General features: G+C 41.5%; 1 protein-coding gene across 1 annotated transcript in view; it reads left to right on the top strand.

The window, feature by feature from the left end:
• SLX4IP (SLX4 interacting protein) overlaps positions 1-25,012 on the top strand; it is a 185,565-nt gene that overhangs the window by 147,453 nt on the left and 13,100 nt on the right. The window contains 2 exon segments of the mRNA XM_027118184.1: positions 10,834-10,911; positions 15,447-15,535. Coding sequence (XP_026973985.1) covers positions 10,834-10,911; positions 15,447-15,535 — 167 coding nt within the window.

Genomic DNA, 25,012 nt, shown 5'->3' with positions numbered 1-25,012 from the left:
TTAAGAAGTTAGTTAAAGAACAAATTAATAAACTCAAGGAAAATAGAGGAGAGAAATAAAAGAATATAAAGAAATTATACAGGAAATGTATAATAGAAAGGATTTTTAAAATAGCTCAAATTAAGTATTTTTAAATAAATTTTCAAGAATAAAAGTGGTCAAGATCAAGGGCGAAAAAGGCAAAGAGAATTCCTAGAAGTAGAAATAGTAGTAATGAAAAAAGATGTAATTAGATGTCAGTGGAAATTAAAAGACTAATTAAAGACTATTAAGAACAACTTCATGCTAATAAATTTGAAAACTTAGATGAAAGGAAAAAAAATCATAGAAAAAAATGAACTGCAAAGTTGAGCTAAGAAAAAAGAGAAAACCTGAATAGATTCAATTAAACAATTTAGACCACTACTTCAGAAAGTACCAGGTCCGGATATTTTACCAAGGAATTCCCTCAAAATTTAAGAAATAGGTAATTCCAGTTTTATATAATCGAATAAGAGTTAACATTTCCAACTCATTTTATGAGGTTAGTATGATTTGACACTAAAACCAGATAAGGACAATAAAAGAGAGGAAAATTACAAGTCAATTTCATTCAAATATAAAAGCAGAAATCCTAAACTAAATGTCAGCAAACCAAATTTGGCAATGTAGAAAAAAATCATGATATCATGCCAAGTTGGTTCATCATTAGAAAGCCTGTTAGTAGTTGTACAATGTTAATACGTTAGAGGAGAACAATGCATATGATAACTAGATGCAGGAAAAGCAGCTGTCATTCATGATAAAAACTCTTGGAAAGATTAGGATTGTGTCTATAAAAAGTCTACAGCAAATATTGTTCTCAGTGGTGAAACATTAAAAGCATTCCTTTTATAACTGAGAGCACCACAAAGATGCTTACTACAATATTCAATAATTACTGGAGGTTCCAGCCCTAGCAATAAGACACGGAAGATAATATAGATGAAATATTGGAAATAAAGAACAAAAGGGTCATTTTGGGGGTAAATGAATACATAGAAAAGTCTAAAGGATATATGCAGACTAATTATTAGAATTAATAAGAGAATTTCATAGGTTTTTCAGCTGCAGGTCCATACACAGAAATCAATTACAATAGCAGACAGTTGGAAAATATTATTTTTAGGAGCTAACATGTACAATGGCAACATAAAAAAAATAGGAAGTACCTCATAATAAACCTAGCAAAGTATGCAGTAAATTTATATAGAAAAATGTTAAACTTTATTGAAAGACATGTTGAGAGTCCTTAAAAATAATTGGGAGATTTACCGTGTTAAATGCATAGGAAGTCTCATTATCATCAAGATGTTAGTTTTCTTCACCTTGATCTGTAGATTCAAGGCCTTTCTAATCAGACTCCCAACAGGGTTTTTTTATGCAGCTTGACAAGCGAATAATACTAAAAGTTGTATGAACAGCATGGAGGGCCAAGAATAACTCCACGTAATCCTGATGAAGACTAGAAACAGTGTTGGGGATCAGGAGAGGAACGTGCACTCCTGGATATTAAGATTTATTATAAATAAAGCTCAGGTAATTAATACAGTGTGCATTGACTGATAAGTCAATGGAGTAAAATAACTCAGACAGGTCTATGTATGACAGAGCTGGCATTTCAGATCAGTGGGGACTTTCTGTTGACTATTCTATTGGTTATGCATTGGGGTAAGAATGAAAGTGGATTCCTCACAGATACCATACACAAAGTCAATGCACACAACACTGAGATTTTTTTAAAAATCAGATTATAAAGCAGCATTAAAAAATCATGTCTCCATCTTTGTAAAAAGAGAGAAGAATATATGTGTGATTATATATCTTGAGAAAAATCTGGAGGGTATCAAAGTCAAGGTGACAGGGGCTTCCCTGGTGGCGCAGTGGTTGAGAGTCCACCTGCTGATGCAGGGGACACGGGTTCGTGCCCCGGTCTGGGAAGATCCCACATGCCGCGGAGCGGCTGGGCCCGTGAGCCATGGCCGCTGAGCCTGTGCGTCCGGAGCCTGTGCTCCGCAACGGGAGAGGCCACAACACTGAGAGGCACACGTACCGCAAAAACAAAAAGTCAAGGTGACAAAGTGACTATCTCTGGGTGGTTGGATTGTTGATGATTTAACCTTCTCTTTATGCCTCCTTTTTGTTTCTGTTCAGTTTTGGGGTTTTTTTTAATACATTAAGTATACATTACCTTTAATTTGAAAAAAAATTTTCATTTTCAGTTTGTTCCCCTATTTTTACTAGTTTAGTCTTCTTTTAGATTATTTTTTAGAATTCTTTTTGGCAACTTCCAAACTGCCTCTTCCCTTCACACACAAAAATAACATTTTCATTGTGAGTTTGGTTGGAATTGTCTGGTGCATAATAGGCACTCAGTATGTTTGTTAAGTAAATAAATACGGGAACAATTCACATCTTTATACCGGTTAGCCCTTCCAACCAAGAACATGGTATGTTACTCAGATCTTTTCAAGTCCTTTTTTTTTTTCTTTTAATTAATATAAGCTTTGTGATTTTTTGAAATACAGATCTCACACATTCATACAATTATCGTTTTCTAAAATAGTATAGTCTTTCAGTTTTTCCCCCACCTTGAGTCAAACCCTTAACTGTATATCTTTACCATCAGGACTTAGAAGTGTCAGAAAGATGATTTAAACGTAGATAAATACATCCTGTGTAGTGAGATTAAGGACCAGGGTTTATTTAGCTTAGAATAAATGACTGTATTGCAACTGAATACCTATCTCCAAGCACGTGGTAGTGGCCAGCTTTCCTTCAGCTCTGCCAAAGACAGGACACAAAATGAACTTCAACTGAAGTGTGAGCAGTTCAGATTAGAGATTGCAAACTGGCAGTGCGAAGCTGAAGTGGCCCTCAGAAACATTATTTTGGACTGCACGGCATAGTTTAAAATTTTGAATTCATTGCTAATTTAAAATTTGGGACATCTCACATAAAAATTTAGATTTCCAGGTTTTCTGGCAAGGCTTAAAATCTGGTACCCTGCACCCGAGTTTCCAGCAGCAGCTGACGGCTGGAGTTCAGTAGCAGCTGCCCCCTTTAAACCAGGTGTGTACTTTCTCCAGTTCACCTCTGTCAGAACCCAGCCCTTTCCTGTTACCTGTCTTGCCCCTTAAGCATTTAAGTGTGCAACCTCAATTCAAGTGGTAAAGGAAGAACTGAGTTGTACACGTATAGGCATGGCATTTTTCATTCAGCCTTTCAGTATTGTTTTTTAAATATGGTTTAAATGAAATTGAGTTATTTGTAGCGAGGTGGATGGACCTAGAGTCTGTCATACAGAGTGAAGTAAGTCAGAAAGAGAAAAACAAACACCATATGCTAACACATATATATGGAATCTAAAAAAAAAAAAAAAGGTTCTGATGAACCTAGGGGCAGGACAGAAATAGACACAGATGTAGAGAATGGACTTCAGGACACGGGGAGGGAGAAGGGTAAGCTGGGACGAAGTGAGAGAGGCATGGACATATATACACTACCAAATGTAAAATAGATAGCTAGTGGGAAGCAGCTGCATAGCACAGGGAGATCAGCTCTGTGCTTTGTGACCACCTAGAGGGATGGGATAGGGAGGGTGGGAGGGAGACGCAAGAAGGAGGGGATATGGGGATATATGTATACATATAGCTGATTCACTTTGTTATACAGCAGAAACTAACACAACATTGTAAAGCAATCATACTCCAATAAAGATGTTAAATAAATAAATATGGTCCTAATAAGCGGGAAGTAGAGTAGGTGACTTCTCAAAGATCTTTCTTGTCCTGTGAGTCTGTGATCCTGTTGGAATAAATCCCATGGTTCAAGAACACTTTTTCTCAATGTACATGGTCGTCGAAGCTGCATTGGGCCCTGTGCAAGACAAGGAGCCCACAGAGGTCGTGCTTCATCTGGCATCCTCGTCTTGGGCACAGGAAGTTTGACAGCTATTGCAGAGGGACCTGCTTCAACAACCAGCAGTTCAAACAACTAGCTACCTCATTTAGAAGGTTTCTTAAAACTCTGTGTTGCTTTTTATGCCTAGTTATATAAATGTGGGTGAAGGATTTTATAGGTAACTTTGAGTTTTATAAGTACTCAGTATCACATCATTCCCATGAGTACCATGGAGACCATCGTTTTGAATATCATTTCATCTGTGCTTGAATGTTATCTAATCACGGTTTTCATATTTAACGTTAAGGGCATATTTTTATAAACAAAATAGTGGGAAAGTGGTATGCGAACGAAATCTAAAGTGATAGTTTCTCAGTATGTTTTATTCTAATTTTTGTCTGCCCTGAGAAGCTTTCTCATTCAGTGTTAACAATCTCTGATAGATCCTGTAGATAATAAAATTAATAGCACATGTGGCCCGTGGTATTACATACAGAGTCAGTGAGGTTACAGGTAGAAAATTTGTTTTTTTCCAAGTAAATTTGGCCTCAAGTAATTATTTTGTTCACAGGTTTTTTTTTTTTTTTTTTTTAATGGAACTAACCAGTTTGCCCATTTGTTTTGGCATCAAATAGACATAGCTTCATTGTGACTCAGAGTCCAGTTCTGTCCTTATTTAAAGACATGAAATGTTATCTCAAGGGAACTTTTTTGGAGTCTCTAAATGTCTTGGGTAATAAGTGAAACTTTTAGCCCAGGATCAAATATTCCACTTACCCACCCAAATTGTTTCCCAGTTGTGGTCTTAGACTAGGATCCTGTGTGTGTCTTCTTAAACTTAGGACAGGACACTTGTTTTTTGGTTCCCACAGAACAGTTTTTTTCTACAACCCCACCGACATCAGCAATGGTGAAGGTCGCACTTAGACCTACAAAATGTTTCAAAGGGCTCCATAAAGGCTTTTCAAAGACGGTGTCTCATACTTAGTTTTTCCTTTATGTTTCAAGAGATGGCCTCAAGCTTATGATTTCTCTACTGTTGACGGTCTGATAAGGACTGGTATGACTTTCCGAATAGGCACAGTTTCAGAAGTCATGAGTTATAACTTCATTTCTCCTGAACTAAATAGCTTTAAAACACACACGTTACCCATCTTTTAAATATATTATGTGTTCCTGGCCTAGTCTAGCACCAAGACATTGTCAGTACTTGATAGGTATGAGACCCTTCCTTCCTACTGTCTTATTAAATCTCACCCAAGTCTTCAGCTAGTGAATGAGCACTGACTCAAGACCTCAGACTGGAAAGAGTCACAAGTCTGAACTGGTGCACAGTATGGAGCTGCTTCTAGTTCAGCCCACAGTCATCTGATTGCCACCAAGTCCCCTTTCTTAAAACAAATGTAGACCAATATGAGACCACTATCACACCTGCTTAGGTAAGCTTACTTTTGCTGAAAATTGAAGTATCTATAAATTTAAGATTTGGTTTCTTCAAAATCAACTTTAGGACTGAATCTTCAAGTCGTGTGTGTTTCAGACTTGGAATTGTAATTATAGCTTTAGTCTGAACCTGCAATTTCCTGCAGCGGCTAAAGAAACCATCAAAATTAATAAATGACTGGCATTCTAAAATAGCATGCAGGGGCTTCCCTGGTGGCGCAGTGGTTGAGAGTCCACCTGCCAATGCAGGGGACACGGGTTTGTGCCCGGGTCCGGGAGGATCCCACATGCCTTGGAGCGGCTGGGCCCGTGGGCCATGGCCGCTGGGCCTGTGCGTCCGGAGCCTGTGCTCCGCAACGGGAGGGGCCGCGGTGGTGAGAGGCCCAAGTACCGCAAAATAAAAAAATAAATAAATAAATAAAATAGCATGCAGTTTGAAAATTTGTATTTAGGCAACTGAGATTTTTTCTTTAAAGTTCAAATCCTGAATGGGGGTCATTCTCCAGAAAAACCAGCCTGATCTCTTTAAAAGGTCGGAGTTATGGAAAAATGGAAGAGGTTATTTTATTATTCTAGGTGTAAGAAACATAACCAGATGCAATGCATGACCTTTGGTTGGATTCTAGTTCAGGAGGAAAGTCAGTGATATACATTTTGGGGGCATTTTGAGAATTTGAACATGGACTGTCTATTTGAGCAATAATGTCATGTCAGTTCTGATCATAGTATTTTGTGATATAGGAGAATGTCATTGTCTGGGAGTCTGTGCTTGCATATTTAGGAGTAAAACGTCATGATGTCTACTCTGAAATGGTATAGCAAGTGGGTATATGAAATATGATACAATATTAACCATTACTGAGTATAGATGGCGGGCTTTTGGGTGTTCATGGCACTGTTTTTCCTCTTTTCTGGGTGTTGGAAATTTTTCATGCTTGTGCGTGAGGATACTAAGGAAGCCGTCACCTCTGGGAGAGAAGTGTTGTGGGACACAGTATGTCTTGCTGAGGCTGCCCTGTGGTTTGGGAGAAGGCTTCGCTGGAGGGGAGCCATGAAGTGGTGGGCGGAGCCCACTGTGAAGGGTGCTTACCTGCCCGGCTGTCCAGGGGCTCAGCAGGCTGACCCAAGGCAGTTTCCCAGGCTCCCCATGAATTGGTCTCCTAGTCGCCGTGGGAGAGGGCTTCCCACCATGGTGCACTGGACCACAGCTTCCCCTTGGCAGTCTTGGGGAAGCTCAAGTCATGTTGGCCAGGAATCCCCTGGAAAACAAGAGAAGCTGGATAGTTTTACAGTAAAAACTCCATGTTGGATATTTGCTCTTAGTGTCTTGGGACTATGAAATGTAACAACCCAAATAAACGACCACTCCCTTCAAAAGTATTACTCATTGGAGCACAGTACTACTTAAAACTAATCTATTGCCTGGCTAAGCCAGGATGGAATTTGTTCAACTCATACTTGATTTTTTTTTTTTCCCTTTCTATTCATGAAATCTCTGAATTTCTAATAAAGCCATTTGGAACAGTTTATTTTAGGCAGAATGTTAAATGAAATAGTAGCAGAACTCTGTCCTTAAAACATGGACCACCTTTCTTTCTCTCACAAATATTACTGACCCCTGCCTCCTTTTTTTCTTGGATACTTAATGTTCTTTGGTGAAGAACAGAAGGAAGTACATGTGGTAATAAGTCATCATCTGGGGCTTCATTGCAAGGTTGTCTGTAGAAAGGTAGCCGGAAGTGCAGCAGCTCTTTATAAAGTACGGAGTGCGGGAGGCACAGGGATGGGAGACTTTTGGGGCTGCTTGGGGGCCATGGGAGACGATGGCCTCCTGCTGGTACTGGATGTCTCATGACATTAAGCAACGCAGAAATATATTATTTCTAGAAGTAGACATACCTGAAGACTCCTGGTGGAAAGGTGCTTCCACTACAAAGCAGTCCCCTCTCTAACCCCAATCTCTTTCTGTGGCTACAGACAGTTTTTTCAAATTAAGGAGGCCCACAGTAAGTAGCTCAAAGAAAACAGGCATCCTTAAGTGTGATTTATAAGTGCCTCTGGATCTTGGAATACCATTGTCATGTAGTTTTCAGATGAATATCACTTTATGATTTCCATTTTGCTTCTTCCCCCGCTGGCCCTGACCCTGGTTCCGGGCATTTAGAACATCAGCGTTGCAAGCTGGTGCCCAAGAAGGGGAAACAGAAGGCCTCCTGGATTCTTTGCCAAGCTGCTATTTAGCTTTCGAGAGTAGTGGAGCTTTACGTTAACCCTGGATAATACAGTATCTCAGTAGCCTGCTCAAGTCTGTGAAGCCAGTTTCATTAAAGAGCAAAGATAATGTACTCTTTATCACTGCCTATTATCTATGGATAAATGAAGTACAGCTCCCTAAGCATTTCAGTTCAGTATATTTCAACAGCAGTGAGTTTCTTCGTTTACATATCAAAATTAGTTTGCCTTAAGAACTGACACAAATACTTCTTGTGTTTTCTCTCTCTTCAAGTTTCTCTTTAAACAATAAGGTTTCCTACAGCCAGTAGAATTTGAACTAAGCAGGTGCAAATCTCTTTTCCATGGTAAACTTACCATTTCTCTTATAGGTGCCATTCGACAGGGTTTTCCACTAAAACCATAACAAGACGCCAGCTGAGGAATGATTGCCTTTAACATAATCCTGTCCAGGAGGGTGGGGGACAGAAGAGGAAGGATTTCAATAAACTCATTTCTCCTAGTAATGTCAGTAGTAAAACAGTCAGAATTTGACTTATACTGCTTTATTTTTCTATAGGGGAAGGTGTCCTACTGAGACAGCTGACCAAGCAGGATTTAGTTATTACTCAAGTGGTATCTCCAGATACCAGGCTTCCTGAGCTCGAGCTTTCCTAGTCGACTTCAGATTTAGTGCCTTCCTACTAATAACACTTTATCGCTGGAGATTTTGTACAGGGAAAAGAGTTTTGAAAATTTGAGCATGCCATCTGACTCTTGATCACCTGGAACTATAAGCATTAAGTGTGATCCACCAGCAAAGGCAGAATGACTTCGATATTGCATTTTTGTTGTTGTTGTCAGTCCTTTGGAAGACTCACATGATAAATCATTACTTTGAAAATCACCTTTCTTTGTGTGTTTGTAAATCCCAAATTGTTAAGGACTCTTCTCTTACCATCCCCCTCCCCCAGCAGTAGGACAAATAAACAGATGTGGATGTCACTTCCACTCTCTCAGTGACCTAAGGGCTGAAGTATTTGTTTTAAAGCACTCAGAATAATGCCAGTGGTGTGCATATTTTGTTTGACACTTTAAGCAGAAGAAAGCCACATGACCAAAGTGCAATCCACTTTAAGTATGTTAGGGAAAAATATATTTCATCTCAGTAAATCTGGAGATTATCCCATCATAGATGTCACTGTTATTTCAAAATCCCCGTGACTGAAGCAGTTGTGCTGTCAGAGCCATAGCTTGTGTAGACAGAACATCAAGTCTGTGGTCACTGATGTTCTGGATCTTTCTACGAGGGTGACAGAAGGATACTTGAATGTAAAACTGGAAACTTTAATTGTGTTCTTTATGTACAAGTTATGTCAAAACAATCATAATGATAGTCTTTGGAGAATCCAGTGGGCCTGGAGACCACCTCTTTTTAACTCCTGGACCTTCCAATTTCATAAATAAAATACTGTCTTTAAGAGTTAGCAATTTTCTGAGGTTGTTTTAGAACCTGGGAACCCTCACCAATCTTTGGTGGGCCTTTCACTTCTGATTCTTCCACCAAGTACTGGACTGTGTTAACCGGACGTTTTTACTTGATTTCAGGAGAGTCATCAAGAGAGTAGTCTATACCTGGAGGGGGGCTGGAAGGAAGGAAGGAACTATGCTGGTACTTCCTGTGAGCCACCTGCAATTCCATTGCCACCCTGTAAGGTGAATGGTAATGTCTCCATCATCACAGATGGAATGCATTCCTTTGGACCAGGCTTCTTTCATTTAACATCATGTTTGTGAGATTCAGTTCTGATATTGCCTCTAGTTGTAGCTTATTCACTTTTAGGGGCAGAGTAGGATTGCACTGTGTGACTATTACCTCCTCCCTTTTTTTCAATTAAAAATTCTACTTTTGGGCTTCCCTGGTGGCGCAGTGGTTGAGAGTCCGCCTGCCGATGCAGGGGGCACGGGTTTGTGCCCCGGACTGGGAGGATCCCACATGCCGCGGAGCGGCTGGGCCCGTGAGCCATGGCCGCTGGGCCTGTGCTCCACAGCGGGAGAGGACACACCAGTGAGAGGCCCGCGTACCTCAAAAAAAAAAAAAAAAATTGTACTTTTGATGGGTATTTGCATTGCTTCCAGTTTGGGACTATTGTGAAAAGTGCTATTAACGTTCTGTGTGTTTATGCTTAAGTTCAACTTTAGATGCTGAAAGAAGCTGTACCATTTCATACTTCCACCAGCAGTGCATGAGAATTCCCATTTGCCCACATTATTGCCAACACTTGGAGCTCTTGGCCTTTTTCAGTTTGGCCATTCTGGTGGATTGGAGAGTTTTCTTTCTGCCTCTTCTCTTTTCGTGGGTTGGGGGGGAGGTTCATGTCATATTTCTTTTCATCTCATCCTATATAAAGGCTTTACTGTACTTGAATTAGAATAACTTATTTACAGGCGAAATACACCCTTCTTCAAATAGGTATTAAACTCTTCTTTCTGTGAGCTGATAAGTAATGAGCATCAGAAGGTGGCCAAGATTGGTGCACCAGCTCAGCCTGAATTAATCCTCCAACCTGGAGGGACTGGTTGTTAGGCCTGTTTGGTCAGACCTCATTTATTCCAATTTACAGATAAAGTAACTGAGCTGCTTCAGGGACTGGAGGCTATTCCAGGTGCCGTGGCCGGGCCTCCTGGAAGAGCTAAGCGTACACTGTTCACCCCTTCCTCTAAGCGAGGCCCTCTACGGATTCTCTTCATCTTTTGCTCACTAGGTAATCATTGAATGCTCACTGGATGGCAGGCACTGGGCTAGGCCCGTGGGATTCAGTCACAAACAAGCTTATTATCTAATGCTGTCTTCTTTCACTTTACAGGTTTTTGTTTGTTTGTTTGTTTTAATGGGGTATACTTGATTTACAAAGTTGTTTTAGTTTCAGGTGTACAGCAAAGTGATTCAGTTACACATATACACATATTCATTCTTTTTCAAATTCTTTCCCCATACAGGTCATTAAAGAGTATTGAGTAGAGTTCCCTGTGCTGTATAGTAGGTCCTTGTTGGTTATCTATTTTATGTATAGTAGTGTGTGTATGTTAATCCCAAGCTCCTAATTTATCCCTCCCCCTCCACATTTCCCCTTTGGTAACCATGGGTTTGTTTTAGAAATCTGTGAGTCTGTTTCTCTTTTGTAAATACGTTCATTTGTATCATTTTTTAAATTAGATTCCACATATGAGTGATATCATATGATATTCACTTTACAGGTTATGGCTTTCAAATCACAGCCTATTTCCTCAAGAGAGGGATACGTCTCCGCTGCCTCGGGGGCTCACAGAATGCAGGTGAGAAGCCAGTTTCTTGGGTCGTCAGGCATTGTGCACAATTAACGTGTCCTTAGAGAAGGGGTGAAAACTAAGGAATGAAGATTCCTAGTTGCCTCATAGCCTTCATGAAACTTAGTATTTGCAAGCACTTGTGATTATTTGTGTTTCATCTTGCACTGTTTACTGCCTGCCTGAGCGCAGTGAGTGGTGCCACACTCTACTTTCCTTTCCTGCTGCATCTCAGCACTTTCCTTGAGCTTCCAGAGTGACTGGACAGGCAGTTAAACTGTGACTCACTTCACCATTGTCGGTGCACACCAAGGCCCAGGAGTACAGAGCAAGCACGTGCACAAGAAAATGCTTTCCTAGGTGTGTGATGAGGCCTGCTTTCCCCCCACCCTGGCCCCCATTTCCCCAAGTCAAGACGTCCACTGAGGAAATGATTTCAGACGTGTCCAGCCAACAACAACAGAGTCAGATGCTAACGACCGGAAAGAAAATCTAGCTCAGCTTCCTTGGATGATTTTAGTACATAAGACATGAAACAGGGACTTTAAAAAGTAACTGTGTGGAGGTTTGCTCTTGGAATCTGCAGTTACGGGCACTTTCTTTTTTTTTTTTAAATGCATCTTTATTGGAGTATAATTGCTTCACAGTACTGTGTTAGTTTCTTTTGTACAACAAAGTGAATCAGCAATATGCGTACATATGTCCCCATAGTCCCTCCCCCTTGAGCCTCCCTCCCACCCTCCCTATCCCACCCCTCTAGGTCATCGCAAAGCACTGAGCTGATCTCCCTGTGCTGTGCTGCTGCTTCCCACTAGCTGACTATTTTACATTTGGTAGTGTATATATGTCGATGTTACTCTCGCTTTGCCCCAGCTTCCCCCTCTACCCATCCCCCTCCATCTCCTCAGGTCCATTCTCCATGTCTGCATCATCTTTATTCCTGCCCTGCCACTAGCTTCATCAGTGCCTTTTTTTTTTTTTTAGATCCCATATATATGCGTTAGCATACGGTATTTGTTTTTCTCTTTCTGACTTAACTTCACTCCGTATGACAGACTGTAGGTCCATCCACCTCACTACAAATAACTCAATTTCATTTCTTTTTAATGGTAATATTCCATTGTATATATGTGCCACATCTTCTTTATCCATTCATCTGTCGATGGACATTTAGGTTGCTTCCACGTCCTGGCTATTGTAAGTAGTGCTGCAGTAAACACTGTGGTACATGTCTCTTTTTTTGAATTATGGTTTTCTCAGGGTATATGCCCAGTAGTGGGATTCCTGGGTCATATGATAGTTCTCTTTTTAGTTTTTTAAGGAACCTCCATACTGTTCTCCATAGTGGTTGTATCAATTTACATTTCCACCAACAGTGCAGGAGGGTTCACTTTTCACCTCAAACTGTACTACAAAGCTACAGTAATCAAGACAGTATGGTACTGGCACAAAAATAGAAATATAGATCAATGGTACAGAATAGAATGCCCAGAGATAAACCCATGCACCCATGCACATATCATCACCTAATTTACGACAAAGGAAGCAAGAATATACAATGGAGAAAAGTCAGCCTCTTCAATAAGTGGTGCTGGGAAAACTGGACAGGTACATGTAAAAGAATGAAATTAGGACACTGCATAACACCATACACAAAAATAAACTCCAAGTGGATTAAAGCCCTAAATGTAAGACCAGACACTATAAAACTCTTAGGGGAAAACATAGGAAAAACACTCTTTGACATAAACCACAGCAAGATCTTTTTTGACCCACCTCCTAGAGTAATGAAAATGAAAACAAAAATAAACAAATGGGACCTACTGAAACTTCAAAGCTTTTGCACAGCAAAGGAAACCATAAACAAGACAAAAAGACAACCCTCAGAATGGGAGAAAATATTTGCAAACAAAACAACAGACAACAGATTAATCTCCAAAAAAATGCAAACAGCTCATGGAGCTCAATATCAAAAAAACAAACAATGCAATTAAAAAATGGGAGGAAGACCTAAATAGACATTTCACCAAAGAAGACATACAGATGGCCAAGAGGCACATGAAAAGATGCTCAACATCACTAATTATTAGAGAAATGCAAATCAAAACTACAATAAGGTATCACCTCACACCAGTCAGAATGGCCATTATCAAAAAATCTAGAAACAGTAAATTCTGGAAAGGGTATGGTGAAAAGGGAACCCTCCTGCACTTCCTTAACTTTAAGTGTCGGTTGACTATGTTACTCTCACAGTGGGGCCTTCCACTCTGTTCAGTTCTCTTAGTAAAATAAACCAGTTAACTTTGTATCTGTTAAAATACAGCCTAGCTACCCTTCCTAGTAGGGACTGCCATTGCTTAAATCTTTACTTTATTTAAATATTGACATAATATAAATCTCAGTTATAACCTAAGCAGAGTGAAAGGGTACATAAGTGGCCTTCTATTTATATAATACCTGGCACCAAATTGTTTAAAATCTGCCATTCTAGCGTTCTTCTTTTCTTTTCTTTTTTTAAAATTTATTTATTTTTGGCTGCATTGGGTCTTTGTTGCTGTGCGTGGGCTTTCTCTAGTTGTGGCGAGTGGGGTCTACTCTTCGTTGTGGTGCGCCAGCTTCTCATTGCAGTGGTCTCTCTTGTTGCAGAGCACGGGCTCTAGGAGCACGGGCTTCAGTGGCTGTGGCTCGTGGGCTCTAGAGTGCAGTCTCAGTAGTTGTGGCTCACGGGCTTAGTTGCTCCTCAGCATGTGGGATCTTCCCGGGCCGGGGCTCGAACCCGTGTCCCCTGCATTGGCAGGCGGATTCTTAACCACTGCGCCACCAGGGAAGCCCTAGCGTTCTTATTTTCGAGAGGAATCATTTGATAGAACTGATCATTTTGAATTCTAGTTCAGATCCACTAATGAACTATGTTTCAAGATTGTGATATTGGGGGGCAGGGGTGCAAATAATGAATTCTGAGTCTCAGTTTCCCCTTCCATAAAGCAGGAAGTAGACTGTTTACCTTTTATCTCAATAAGATATTGGAAGAATTAGTGAATAAATACTAACTGCTATGTTAACTTTGTTTTTCTGCCTTTTCAATGTCCACCCTAGCCACCTAGCCAGATATAGCACCCATGTGGGTCAAAGTTTAAACACACTGGACCCCCTGAAATGGGGGTTTCTGCATGAGAAGGACCAGAGGGAGTCAGATCAGAATAGCAGGTTAGGCCCCAGTCGCGGAGACTGAATGTTTGCAGGTCGCATGGTGAGGAGCCAGGGTGGGGTTCTGAGCAGGGTAAGCGGAGCTCTTGTTGGAACTGCTACCCCACTTGCCCTGAGTAGAATGAATTGGAATAGAGAAGAGTGACCCCCACAAGGAGACAACAGAGGTCCCGGTGAGCACAGAGCAGATCCCGGAACATCAGCTTGCTAGGCCTTTTGGTATCATTTAACCTCCCCGAGTGGTGTGAGGCGTTAACTGTACAGAAGTTTTGTGTCTGTGTACCTGACACCTTCACGCTTGGCTTGCATCACTACCTCAGTGCTCTCCGTTGCCATCCGTTGTTGGAAATGTGCAATGTATGTAAAAGGCTTCACTTTCATGACTCATAATAAAAATTGGTCACATCTAAGAGGAAGATTTTCTCTTTTAGAAAAAGATGGCTTTATTTCTGTTATAAATATGATACGTATTATAAAAAATATTCAGGCAATACAACCAAGTAAAAGCAGGGGAGAGAAGACCCTCCCACCCCCACCCCCCAGAATGTACACTGTTAACATCAGCTAAGCATCCCTCCAAAGATAGGTGGAGGCTGCATGAATGAATGGAGAGACGGATAGACAGATGGAGAAGGAGGCACACAGGTAGTAGCATTTACCACTTTATAGTCCTTTCGTTGAGTGTTGAGAAGTCTGGTTCTGTGATTCATTCAGTCTTCCCCACCCAGAAGTCAGTGGTTTTGCTTTAAGAAGTTGTAATAATGGATCACTGCAACTGTGGTATTGTTGTATCAACTCTACTATTGCACATTTAACCATTTCCTTAAGTTTGATCATTAATTCCTGATCAGTGACACTGCTGTTTTCATAGCCTGGTTCAGATCAGTTGTAGGAGAACCTCTCCAAGACCAGGTGACCGAGGAGAGGATAAGTAAACTAGTAAGAACATTGTCGAGTCACGTTTTCAGATTTTCGTCATCTTCCCGTGTACGTCAGAACACTCATTAGTTAATGTTGACCCTATTTCCTAAATGTGAGTTCTGAACAGAAAACAGCAAACTGACACAGAAGGAAAGCTGTAAAGGCCCTGCCTGGGGGTTTCATGTGATATGATGGCCCAGGGGCTCAGGTGGACCAATCTGCAGCCTCCTTGGCCATCCCTAGAGCTTTGTGCTTGTCCCGCAGTATTGATGACAAACACTGAAATGAGGGGAGGGGAGAAGACACGTGTCTGATACATACACGCTTATTGCTGTAACTCAGAAGTCTGGGACCAAGCATTTCTGTGTTTAGTCTTTTGATACCTTTAGTAATGTGATTTCCTTCATTTTGTACAGAACTCCGGGTATTTCCCGACAGATTTGTGGTCTGCGTAAGTCAGCTTGCATTCAGTCACGATCTTTTGGCAAGTCAGAGTGAAGAGTTGGTACGTATGAAAAAAATTCTGTAAGCAAATAAATCTGCTTAAATGATGAGTTATTATGAAAAATAGAAAAGAGATTGTCGTCTATTCTCATTCAGCTCTTGAGCCCTCAGTGCATGTTTTAAGGGACCAAAAAGTCTTACCTGTTTTGCATGATAATATTGATTAATCGATGTGCTGCTTCTTTTCTTGAAGACGCCTTGAAAATTTAGCATGATCAGTAGTATCTCTTCCATAGCAATACAAAAATGAGAAAACATATCACAAAAACTGTGAAAATGCTTATGATAGTATTTAAATGAAATATAAAGCATTCTTTAAATGAAATGAAGCAAAATCCACGTTTCCACTAGAAGCTTTCATTGGGGTCAGTGGCTTTTGAATTTTATTCCATGGTGAATCACTGACATTTTCATGAGAACCAGTACTTTTCCCCAGTGTGTTATTTCTTAGCTGATAGGGTTTGTTTTCTCTCTCTTTTCTCGTGCTAAGTTTTGAGCTCCATCAGTCCTATTTCTGTTTCACTGGAGTTCTCTATGCAGACAAATGGATACTGAAAATTCACTCCTAATGTTATAGTTTACAGCTTTGTCTTTTAAGCTTAGCATATACGTTTGAGAGTCTCCTTGGTGTGTGTGTGCATGCGTGTGTGTGTGTGCGTGTGTGTATCTTGCTGCAGTCACAGCTCAATCTATCAGAACTTACCTCTGTACCATTTTTTTTTTTCATATTTTTGGACTTGGACTTGTGACTTGAAACTTTAACAAAGAGGGAAAAAAATCTAGTAGACGTTAAACGTGGGCATGAAGTATGACATGATTATTATGCTTCTAAAATAATTTATAGGGATATTAGATTATCCCTTAAGTTTATTATTTTTTAATCCATTTGAAATTTGGCCCACATGGTCTAAAACCAGCTTCTTATCTTATCTTAAATAAATACATAGGAAAAGTGTTTTAGAGACTAAAAGGGTGAACAGAGACCCAGCAAAAGTAAAGAGCAGAGAATGCAGATTTAAATTTAGATACCTTCATCTGTAGCAGATGAGCCCTTCAGAAAAGCCAGTGGGACCTGTATTTCATCTATCAATTAAATGCTAAGTATACACATTAAGTGAAATAAATGGGGCAAACCTGGTGAAAAGTATTGAAAGTTTATTTGTGAAGTATTTGTAGGATGTTGAGTTATCTTAGTAAATTAATAAATACTAAAGTCGTAATGCTGTTGGCAAACAGCTATAATGTAATATAGCTTAACTGATTCTCAGACCAATGAAGAAATTGATTTGTGGTTTGAGAAAACAACAATTAATTGTACCACAAAGTACTACTGTTTTCACATGGAATACAGAAGAAATTAGATCTTGTATGGTATGTTATATTAATATGTAATATTTTAAATTATTAAGGGTGAGTTAAAATATCTCCATACAAATGAAATATTATCCTCCTTAGGGGCACTGGTATTTATACAGATGTAAGTTTCCTATAGCTGCTGTCATATAAATCTTATAATCTGGAGGACATCCTAAATGTTAAGAATTGTCATTCTGAAAAGTTGACTGGTCTGAGCCTTTTGCGTGAGCCAGTTCCGTGTTCTCATATTCAAAATGTTCTGATATCCAGGGATAACAGTGTCAGACTTAACCATGTTAGCTTATGAGAAAAGTGCCATTTACATCATGAGGATCTTTCACTGTTTGGAGTGCTTCTCTTTAGATGTAGTCAGTCTCTGTCTCTTGAGCTTCCTTTTTCCCCACCTCTGACCATCCTTCACATACACGCTTTCCCAGCCACACGTATACAAGTCAGCTAACGCCTGGCACTGCCAGATGGCTCCATCCCAGGCACAGGCTCCGTGCACCCCTCTGCATGGCCAGCCTGCCTGTACAGCGCCCCTCCTCACAGGCCTGTCCACCGCTTCCTCAAGCTCCTTCCCCCAGAACCGATAACATACCCAGGTCAAGCAGAGGGCCCTCTCTCCCACAAATGGCCCGTCCAGCCAAGGCCACAGTCCTTCCATTACAAGTGCCTTGGACTCTGTCCTCATTGATATTTGATGTCTGCAGATCCCTCCAGTCTCAGCTACTTAAGGATCAATAAACAATCCTTCCCTCCCAGAATTGCCTTCTGCCAGAGAGAAGGCAAAGTTACTCCCGTTATTCTTACTCTCTCTCAGATGCTCAAAGCCAGTGAGGTCTGGCTCTCCTCTGAGTATCCCTTGAACTTCCTTACATTTCTTAAAGCTTCGAATTCTTTTATCAGTTTACACTGATACTCACCACAAGGCCGGATCCGTCTCATTTTCTCTTGGTAGTTACTCTCCAGGAATGTCTGACTGAGCGAGGCCTGGGGAATGGGCTTCCTGAGCAGCTGTATCAGAGGTACTTCTTTGGTATAAATGTCAATTATTTTTCCTATAACTGTTTACTGAACTCCCTCTTCCCCAGCCACGGAAGTAATGGCGGTGAGTCAGTACCTGGGCAGCAGCCAGGGAGCCTTTAACTCGTGCTGTTGCCTTGAGTAGAGATGCCTTTTCTCCTGCCTTTTCCCCTTTCCTTTCCTTTCCTTTCCTCGATCCTCAGTGTCTAAATAATAGTCAGGTAGGAAATCTGCGAGTGCCTCTTCAGAGCTGCTCCTCCTGGACACAGGGAAGCCAGATGCGCTCAGCTCCCGGGTTCCTAAAGGTGGCAGCACAAAAGAACCACTGTTCCTGATCAGGCGGCCCAGAGGGAGTAATCCCCCTCCTTTGGGGGCAGAACGAGTGCAGTCAGTGCTGCCCCCCAGCACCACGGAGGTCTGTCACACGCACACGCCCGTGCACGAGGGACTCCCCGCATGGAGTCCCTCGTGCACGGAGGTCTGTTACACGCATACCCCAGTGCACGAGGGACTCCATGTGGGGAGGTGCTCCGTGTTGTTGCAATAGCTCTGCCCTGAGTGCCCACGTGCCAGGGATGTGGGAATCATGATGTGTACTTTGGGAAGAAAGGGCATTATTACGAGATGAGTCATTGTATTTTTCTTACTACAGTTTCTCATAAGAAATCTTGAAGCCCTTATAGCCTAAGTTTGGGACCTATTGCTAGAAATGGAGCTGGGAAACCTTTTTGCAAGATTTTACCTTTAGTTTCATAGCTTTGTTTTTCCCTTCACCTTCTTTTCCCTAGAAATACTAAGAGCAGAAAGTAAATTTGTATGGTGCTCAGTGTATCCCATTCCAGCAAATGTTTTCTTTCGTGTTTACAAACCCAGGTCCCCATGTAAAGACTGCTTTCTTCTTTAGATGTAAAGCCCAGGGGGGCTTTGGGAAATTTAAAATTGTTTATCATTTTATCATTCCTTTATTAAAGAAATAACGAACATAACCGAAGTCATAGCTTTACTTTCCAAAGTAATAACTTTATTGTGTAAATAATCGCAGAACTCTGTATATATCTGGGACATTTCAGAGTCAGCACAAAGCTGCTGTCTCATAGAACACTGGTTACAGCGGCTCCTAGTCTCTGGAGACCTTCCCATCTGCTCTCACCATCACATTTTAACATAGTTTCCTGAGTACTGGCTGTGTGCCGGGAGCTCTGGTAGGCACTGGGGAAACAAAGAAAAAGAAAAACAGTGCTCTTGCCCTCAAGGAGCTTACAGTTTGGCAGATCAAGGGTACTGAAGGTGACCCAGGTGACCTAAAAGTTGTAATTCTAATAGAGCCTCCTTTTTTCTTAAAGACGTACCCGTTCTGCACTTTAATGGTTCATTCAGCTGCTCTCTACAGTTCGGGAAGGGAAGTCCAAAATTCTAAGTTACTTTCTTTTAAACCTAAGCTGTAAAAGTCTGTGATTGTTTGGGAAATTAAAAATGGCATTTAGCACTAGAGCTGCAGAAAAGTGGATGTGTACGTTAAGATATTCAGAAGCTCTGCCTCACCTTCATTTGATTTGTGGCCAAGCTGTGAAAACAGCTGTTAAGATTCTTCAGAAAGCGCCAGGCCCTCGCCTAGAGTGGAAGGATTGCTGGCACGCCCTGACAAGAGACAATATTTCAGCACTAAACTGAACACTTCTCTTAAGTCAAGCTACTGTTTAATGTTAGAGAATCCTCCTTCTAGTTTATGAGTATAAAACTGAAATGCAAATGAGTCTAAAGAAGCAATAAACTGCCCTAGCCTCGGTTATTTTTAGCTCGGCTGTCATATTTCTCAGCTGTGCGTAACTGAACCTCTGTGGGCCTTATTAGCCCTCCTCTCAGTCAAGGGGGAGGGTATCAGATTATCTCAAAAATACTTTCTCACACTGAATTTCTATCAGAGAAAGCAGATGAAAATGTAGCTAAATAAAAACCACAAAATGATTTTGCACAAAAGAGCATTTTACTCACAGCTTTAAAAATTGTGATTGAAAAAAAAAAATTTCAGGGGAGAGTTATAGTTTAATCTTAGGAAAGATAAATAGAAATTATAAGGAAACATTTCAGTCCTTAAGTTTTTAGACTAGAAGAAATAAACAACAATTTGACTGTGCACTAACTTCTGTACCCTGATGACAGAATTATTTAGCTTCCTTGAGGAAACTTCTGTGTAAGTTTAAAACAGATCATTCAAGAGAGGAACTCTTTTTTTTGTACCAAAAAAATTAAATAAGTAGTGGATGATTTTTCTAGGTTTTTCTTACTGTATCGTAGACTTTAAGAATCCATTCTTCTTATCTTATTGTATTTCCTAAACAATGCTAGTGATAAATTACATGGAAGCCATTAACAAGAGATTCCTGTAGCACTAGGCAAATTTCCTTGAGTGGGAAGAGGTCATTTCCATATTTTGCATTTCCCACAGTGTTCTGAACTTAGTTTTTTACTTAATAACTGCTTACCAAAATTGTACATGTTCATTGTAGAAAAGATTTTAGAAACTAAAATTTACCCACGACTCCCAACCCAAAGATAACCTCTGTTAATGATCTAGTCTGTACTCCTGTGTAGTTCATACTTGATAACTAAGTTTGGTCTGTATTTATTTTAACTAGGACCCACTCATTTGTGAATTGTCTGTTTATGTCAGTTTTTTTATTGGTATTTTTGTATTTCACAAACTCCTTACTATATAAAAACTTCTTACGTAGTAAGGAAAATAACTTTCAGTGAGTTTATCATTTACTTTTCAATTATGTGACGTTTTTGCTGTGTGGTAGGTGTCTGTGTCCTCAGCCAGGCCTGTAGTTGGGCTGGATAAGGATGGGAACTATAGAGGCATCCATCACCTGCCTGCCCTTCCCTTGTGTGGACTGGCAGGTGGATGATGCTAACGAAAATGCTTCAGGGCAGGAGCCTCGGGCGATGAAGATGCTCTTGGTTGGTCTGGCCTGTCTAGAATAGTTTTTCTAGACAATGACAGAGATCATAAGAAAATTTTTTCTCAGGGGCAATCATTTTCTTTTAAGATCAACTATCCTTTGCTTGTATGTTACAGTAAACTGAGGTTTTATTCTCCCTTCCTAATAATAAAATTCTCCCAAACGATTAGCCAGCAGTACTTGTGAACAAGATGTCTCCTGGCCCCCATCTCCAGCCTTCCAAAGGAACCTGCCCTTTGCTGAGTTAGAACAGGTAGAATAGATAAGTTAGGGTAGGGCGTATCTCGGTTAGAATAGTTAGATAGGGTAAGTTAGAATAGGATGTATCTGGGGCCTCTAATCCTTTGTGCCTTTTCCCCATAATGTGCCTTTCCTGTGAGAAGCCTATAATCTCCCTTTGATGACTACTTAGATAATCGATTGAATTAAGCAAAACATGGCAGGGAATAGAACAAGTGAAAAAGGAATCAAGTGAAATTACAAGACTTGACTTTGACCACTTTCTCTCCCCTCACTCACTTGATGACCTTGGACAAGTCATTTGGCTTCTTGGAGCATCCATCCCCAGACTTACTAAGCAGAAGTAAAAGTGATGCCTGCCATGCAAGCCTTCCCAAGGATCAAGTGAGATGATCAATACAAAAATGTAAACTCTAAAGGGCCAATGCAATATTAATTGTTATTATCACCATCATTCCCATTCTTCCCCAAAGAGGAGTTAATTTAAATGCCATTAAACCAGAGTAGCAGATAGCTAAACACCTTACCCCCTGTGCCAGAAATGAGAAAAATACTTGCACATGTGATTTTCTCAAGAAGCTCAGCCCTCTCATTTTTCATCTCCATTTGCCAACCCAGCTTCATTTTGCAACTATGAAAACTGAAGTACCAAAGAGTTAAGTGACAAAGCCCCATTTTGGCAGCAAGTCAGTGACGGACAAAGGGGTACAACAAGAGCGTAAACTCAAGACCTCCTGCGGGAGCTCTGTTAACCACCATCCAGGGGAGGAGGAGGTAGAGTAGAGACCACCGGTTAAAATGCCTTTCATTTCCAGTAGCTGCCGGTATACTCCCAGTGAGACATTGCTTTGGAGGAAGGACCCAGTCACTGCTCTGAGGTACAGAGGAGCTGGGAACCAGCAGATCTCTCAGGCCAACTTCCTAAAAGCCACACGGCCATGAGAACACCCACGGCGATAGCACAGACGGAGTCGACGTGCAAGGGGATTATGTTGGGAAAGTTCACTAGTACACAGATGATTTAGAATTCGGTGCTCATTTTCCCAAGGAAGCAATGCCATAAATGGGGCGAGATTCCCAGACGAGTCCACAGAAGTCTGTCACTATCATGAGATTGGAGACTTGGAAAGGGGGTCTCCCTGTCTGTGTCTGAGGGAGATGGGAAGAGCTGTTCCTTCTGCATCCCTGGGCAGAGGGCCAGTTCTGAGCAGAATTGTGAAATCAGACAGTCATCTGTGGTGTCTTTGCTCTGACTCTCACGCCTCTTCCCACCGGCAACCAGGGCCACACTGGGCCCTCCCTGGCCAGTCCTGCCACCTGCCTGGCTGCCCTGCACATTTACCCACCTCTCTCCTCTCCCATCCTGTCCAGACCCACAAGCTCGGCCATGGGAGATGTCAGGGAAAAGATCACCACCACGAACGATGGGCTGGCAACCTTCCTGTGGGTGTTGGCGTTTTTCAACCACAGGCCTCTGAGGGAAGGTATTTTTGAATAAGGAGACCTCCAAGGGTTGGGGTAGTTCTGCCTGGGGTAATTGCCATTAAGTTTCTCTCTATTTTTCACAGCTATTTCCCTTCAGCTTTTAAACTGGGCATTATTAACCTATGATTCATGAATTATCTGAAATTTTTTTAAAGAGTGGTATGTATTTTTATGTTTTTCTGGCCAGAGTGAAATAGCTCTCTTCAATTCTCAGAGTGGTCAGTGAGTGCTCTCCCTTCTTAAGAAGCACTGGTCCCAAACCTACAAATTCTTTCAAGCACCCAAGTTTTCTCACAGTTGTGTGGCACCAGAGACTCAACTGTGGGGCCCAAGGCTGTTTAGGATTTATTTTTAGGTTCTCGAGGGTTAGGTAAGTGTACACTGGAAAATCCCTATGAAATGTGTACTTCCTGCAAGATCACTTCCTTGATTTTTTTTTTTTCACTGATTTCATTTTCAGGTTAACATTCTTTTCAACTATTTTATTGGTACTTCCCTAGATCTGCACAAGATAGTTTCACAGTCATCAATTCAGAAGGAATGAAAACTTAAAAAAAATTATTTTTAAAAAACACACTAGGGGGGCTTCCCTGGTGGCGCAGTGGTTGAGAGTCCGCCTGCCGATGCAAGGGACACGGGTTAGTGTCCCGGTCCGGGAAGATCCCACATGCCGCGGAGCGGCTGGGCCCGTGGGCCATGGCCGCTGAGCCTGCACGTCCGGAGCCTGTGCTCCGCAACGGGAGAGGCCACAACAGTGAGAGGCCCGCGTACCGCAAAAAAAAAAAAAAAAAAAAAAAAACACTAGGGTATCTTAGGGTATCTGCTGCTAACCCAAGTGGCAGCATCATCAGCAAGGCTGTGCTCCTCTTCCCCTTAGAGACTTGTCCTTTCATGGGAGGGCAGAGAGATGGAGGGCCTGTGGGCCAGAGGACCCTAGTGAAGCGCAAAGCTTGTCCCTTGGGAATTGGGCAGATGGCATGGCCTCTTGGGTGTCACTTTCCTCATCTCTGTGATAGGGGAGGTCATGTCTGCCTGGTGGGTGTCTCATGAGGACTGGTCCCTATACCGAGTGCTTTGTCTGCGGCATCTCAGTACAGATGTCCTCCATCGTTATCACCTGCAGAGAAAACGCCTTCAGGCCACGGTGGGATTCTTGAGATACCACTTTCCTTTTCTTGTACCTCTTTTTGCTTTGGTTCCTTTGAGCCAATGCACACATGTATGTTTCTATACTTTCTTTTAATTGTTCGTGACTACTCTGTCCCATCTGTTTTGTCCTTTTCACTTCCTTCACTTATTAAATATCAAATAATTTAAGAAAATCTTAGAAGTCAAATTTGGGAAAGAGAGACCTCTTCATTTTAAGACGTGTGGTTTCTGCATGACCAGGTTGCGTCACCGTCTAAGACTGTGGTCACTGTCGTATTTCAGGCTCTACTTGGGCTGCTTTTCTGTGAGCAGCTCCTTTTGTGTCAGGTCACATTTCACCATGCTGACACTCCTGGAAGTCATCAGGCATCACACTGAACTAGGAGGAAAACTTTTCTTTCTGCCTTATTATTACAAGGTCATGAAGAACTGAAAGTAGTTCCGTTTTTTACTTTAATATTAGTATTTGCCCCTCCCCCAAATAAACTGATAATATATTATCTTTGTGCTGCTTTTATAGTTTGCAAAAGGCTTTTAGTTTTGCCGAGTGTTGTCACATACAATAACTTGTTAAGTGCAACAAACCTGAGAAGAGATGGTATCAGTCTTGAACCTTTTAGTTTTCAAGGGACAGGAAGGCCAGCTTTAAATGGCTTAGGAAGAAAAGGGAGGTTTTTGGCTCATGTGCCTCAAAAGCCCAGAGATCAGAGGACAGAGACTTCCATCAGGACTGTTTCTCACCATCTGTTGGCATTGCCTTCCACTGTTTGGCTTCATGGTCAGCCTCCATGTGGTGGTTGGTCCTGGTGGCTGCAGGTTCATGGGAAAAGAGAGCAGGCCCCTTCCTGGGCCACTGTAGCCCATGCATCTCTATGAGGCTCATGAATTCTGAACTCCGATTCGCCTGGCCTGGGTCACAGGCCCACTTCTGGAGTCAGGCTTGGAGATGAGTCCTCCTGAAAGGCATGGACTTTGGATGGACAGTGGGGACATGACTCCCTAAAAGAAAATCTGTGTATTGTTTCCAGGAGATGGGTGAGGGCCCACTATATAGCTATTATCACCTCCCCCCCCATTTTTAAAAATAGATGAGGAAACTGATGTTCAGAGAAGATAAGGGGCTTGTCTAGATGCCACAGTGAGATAATGACCTAGGGAAGCTGGACCCACGGACTTTGGGCTCAGTGTTCTGTACTCTTCCTCCATCTCCATCTCTAACCAAGATGGCAAATTGACCCCCTGGGCACAGTGGGGAGAGT

This window comes from Aethalodelphis obliquidens, unplaced genomic scaffold (genome assembly GCF_003676395.1).
Source record: "Aethalodelphis obliquidens isolate GAN/ISIS:26980383/991018 unplaced genomic scaffold, ASM367639v1 scaffold18, whole genome shotgun sequence".
Classification (NCBI taxonomy): Eukaryota; Metazoa; Chordata; class Mammalia; order Artiodactyla; family Delphinidae; genus Aethalodelphis; species Aethalodelphis obliquidens.
This window is presented reverse-complemented; position numbering and strand designations above follow the sequence as displayed.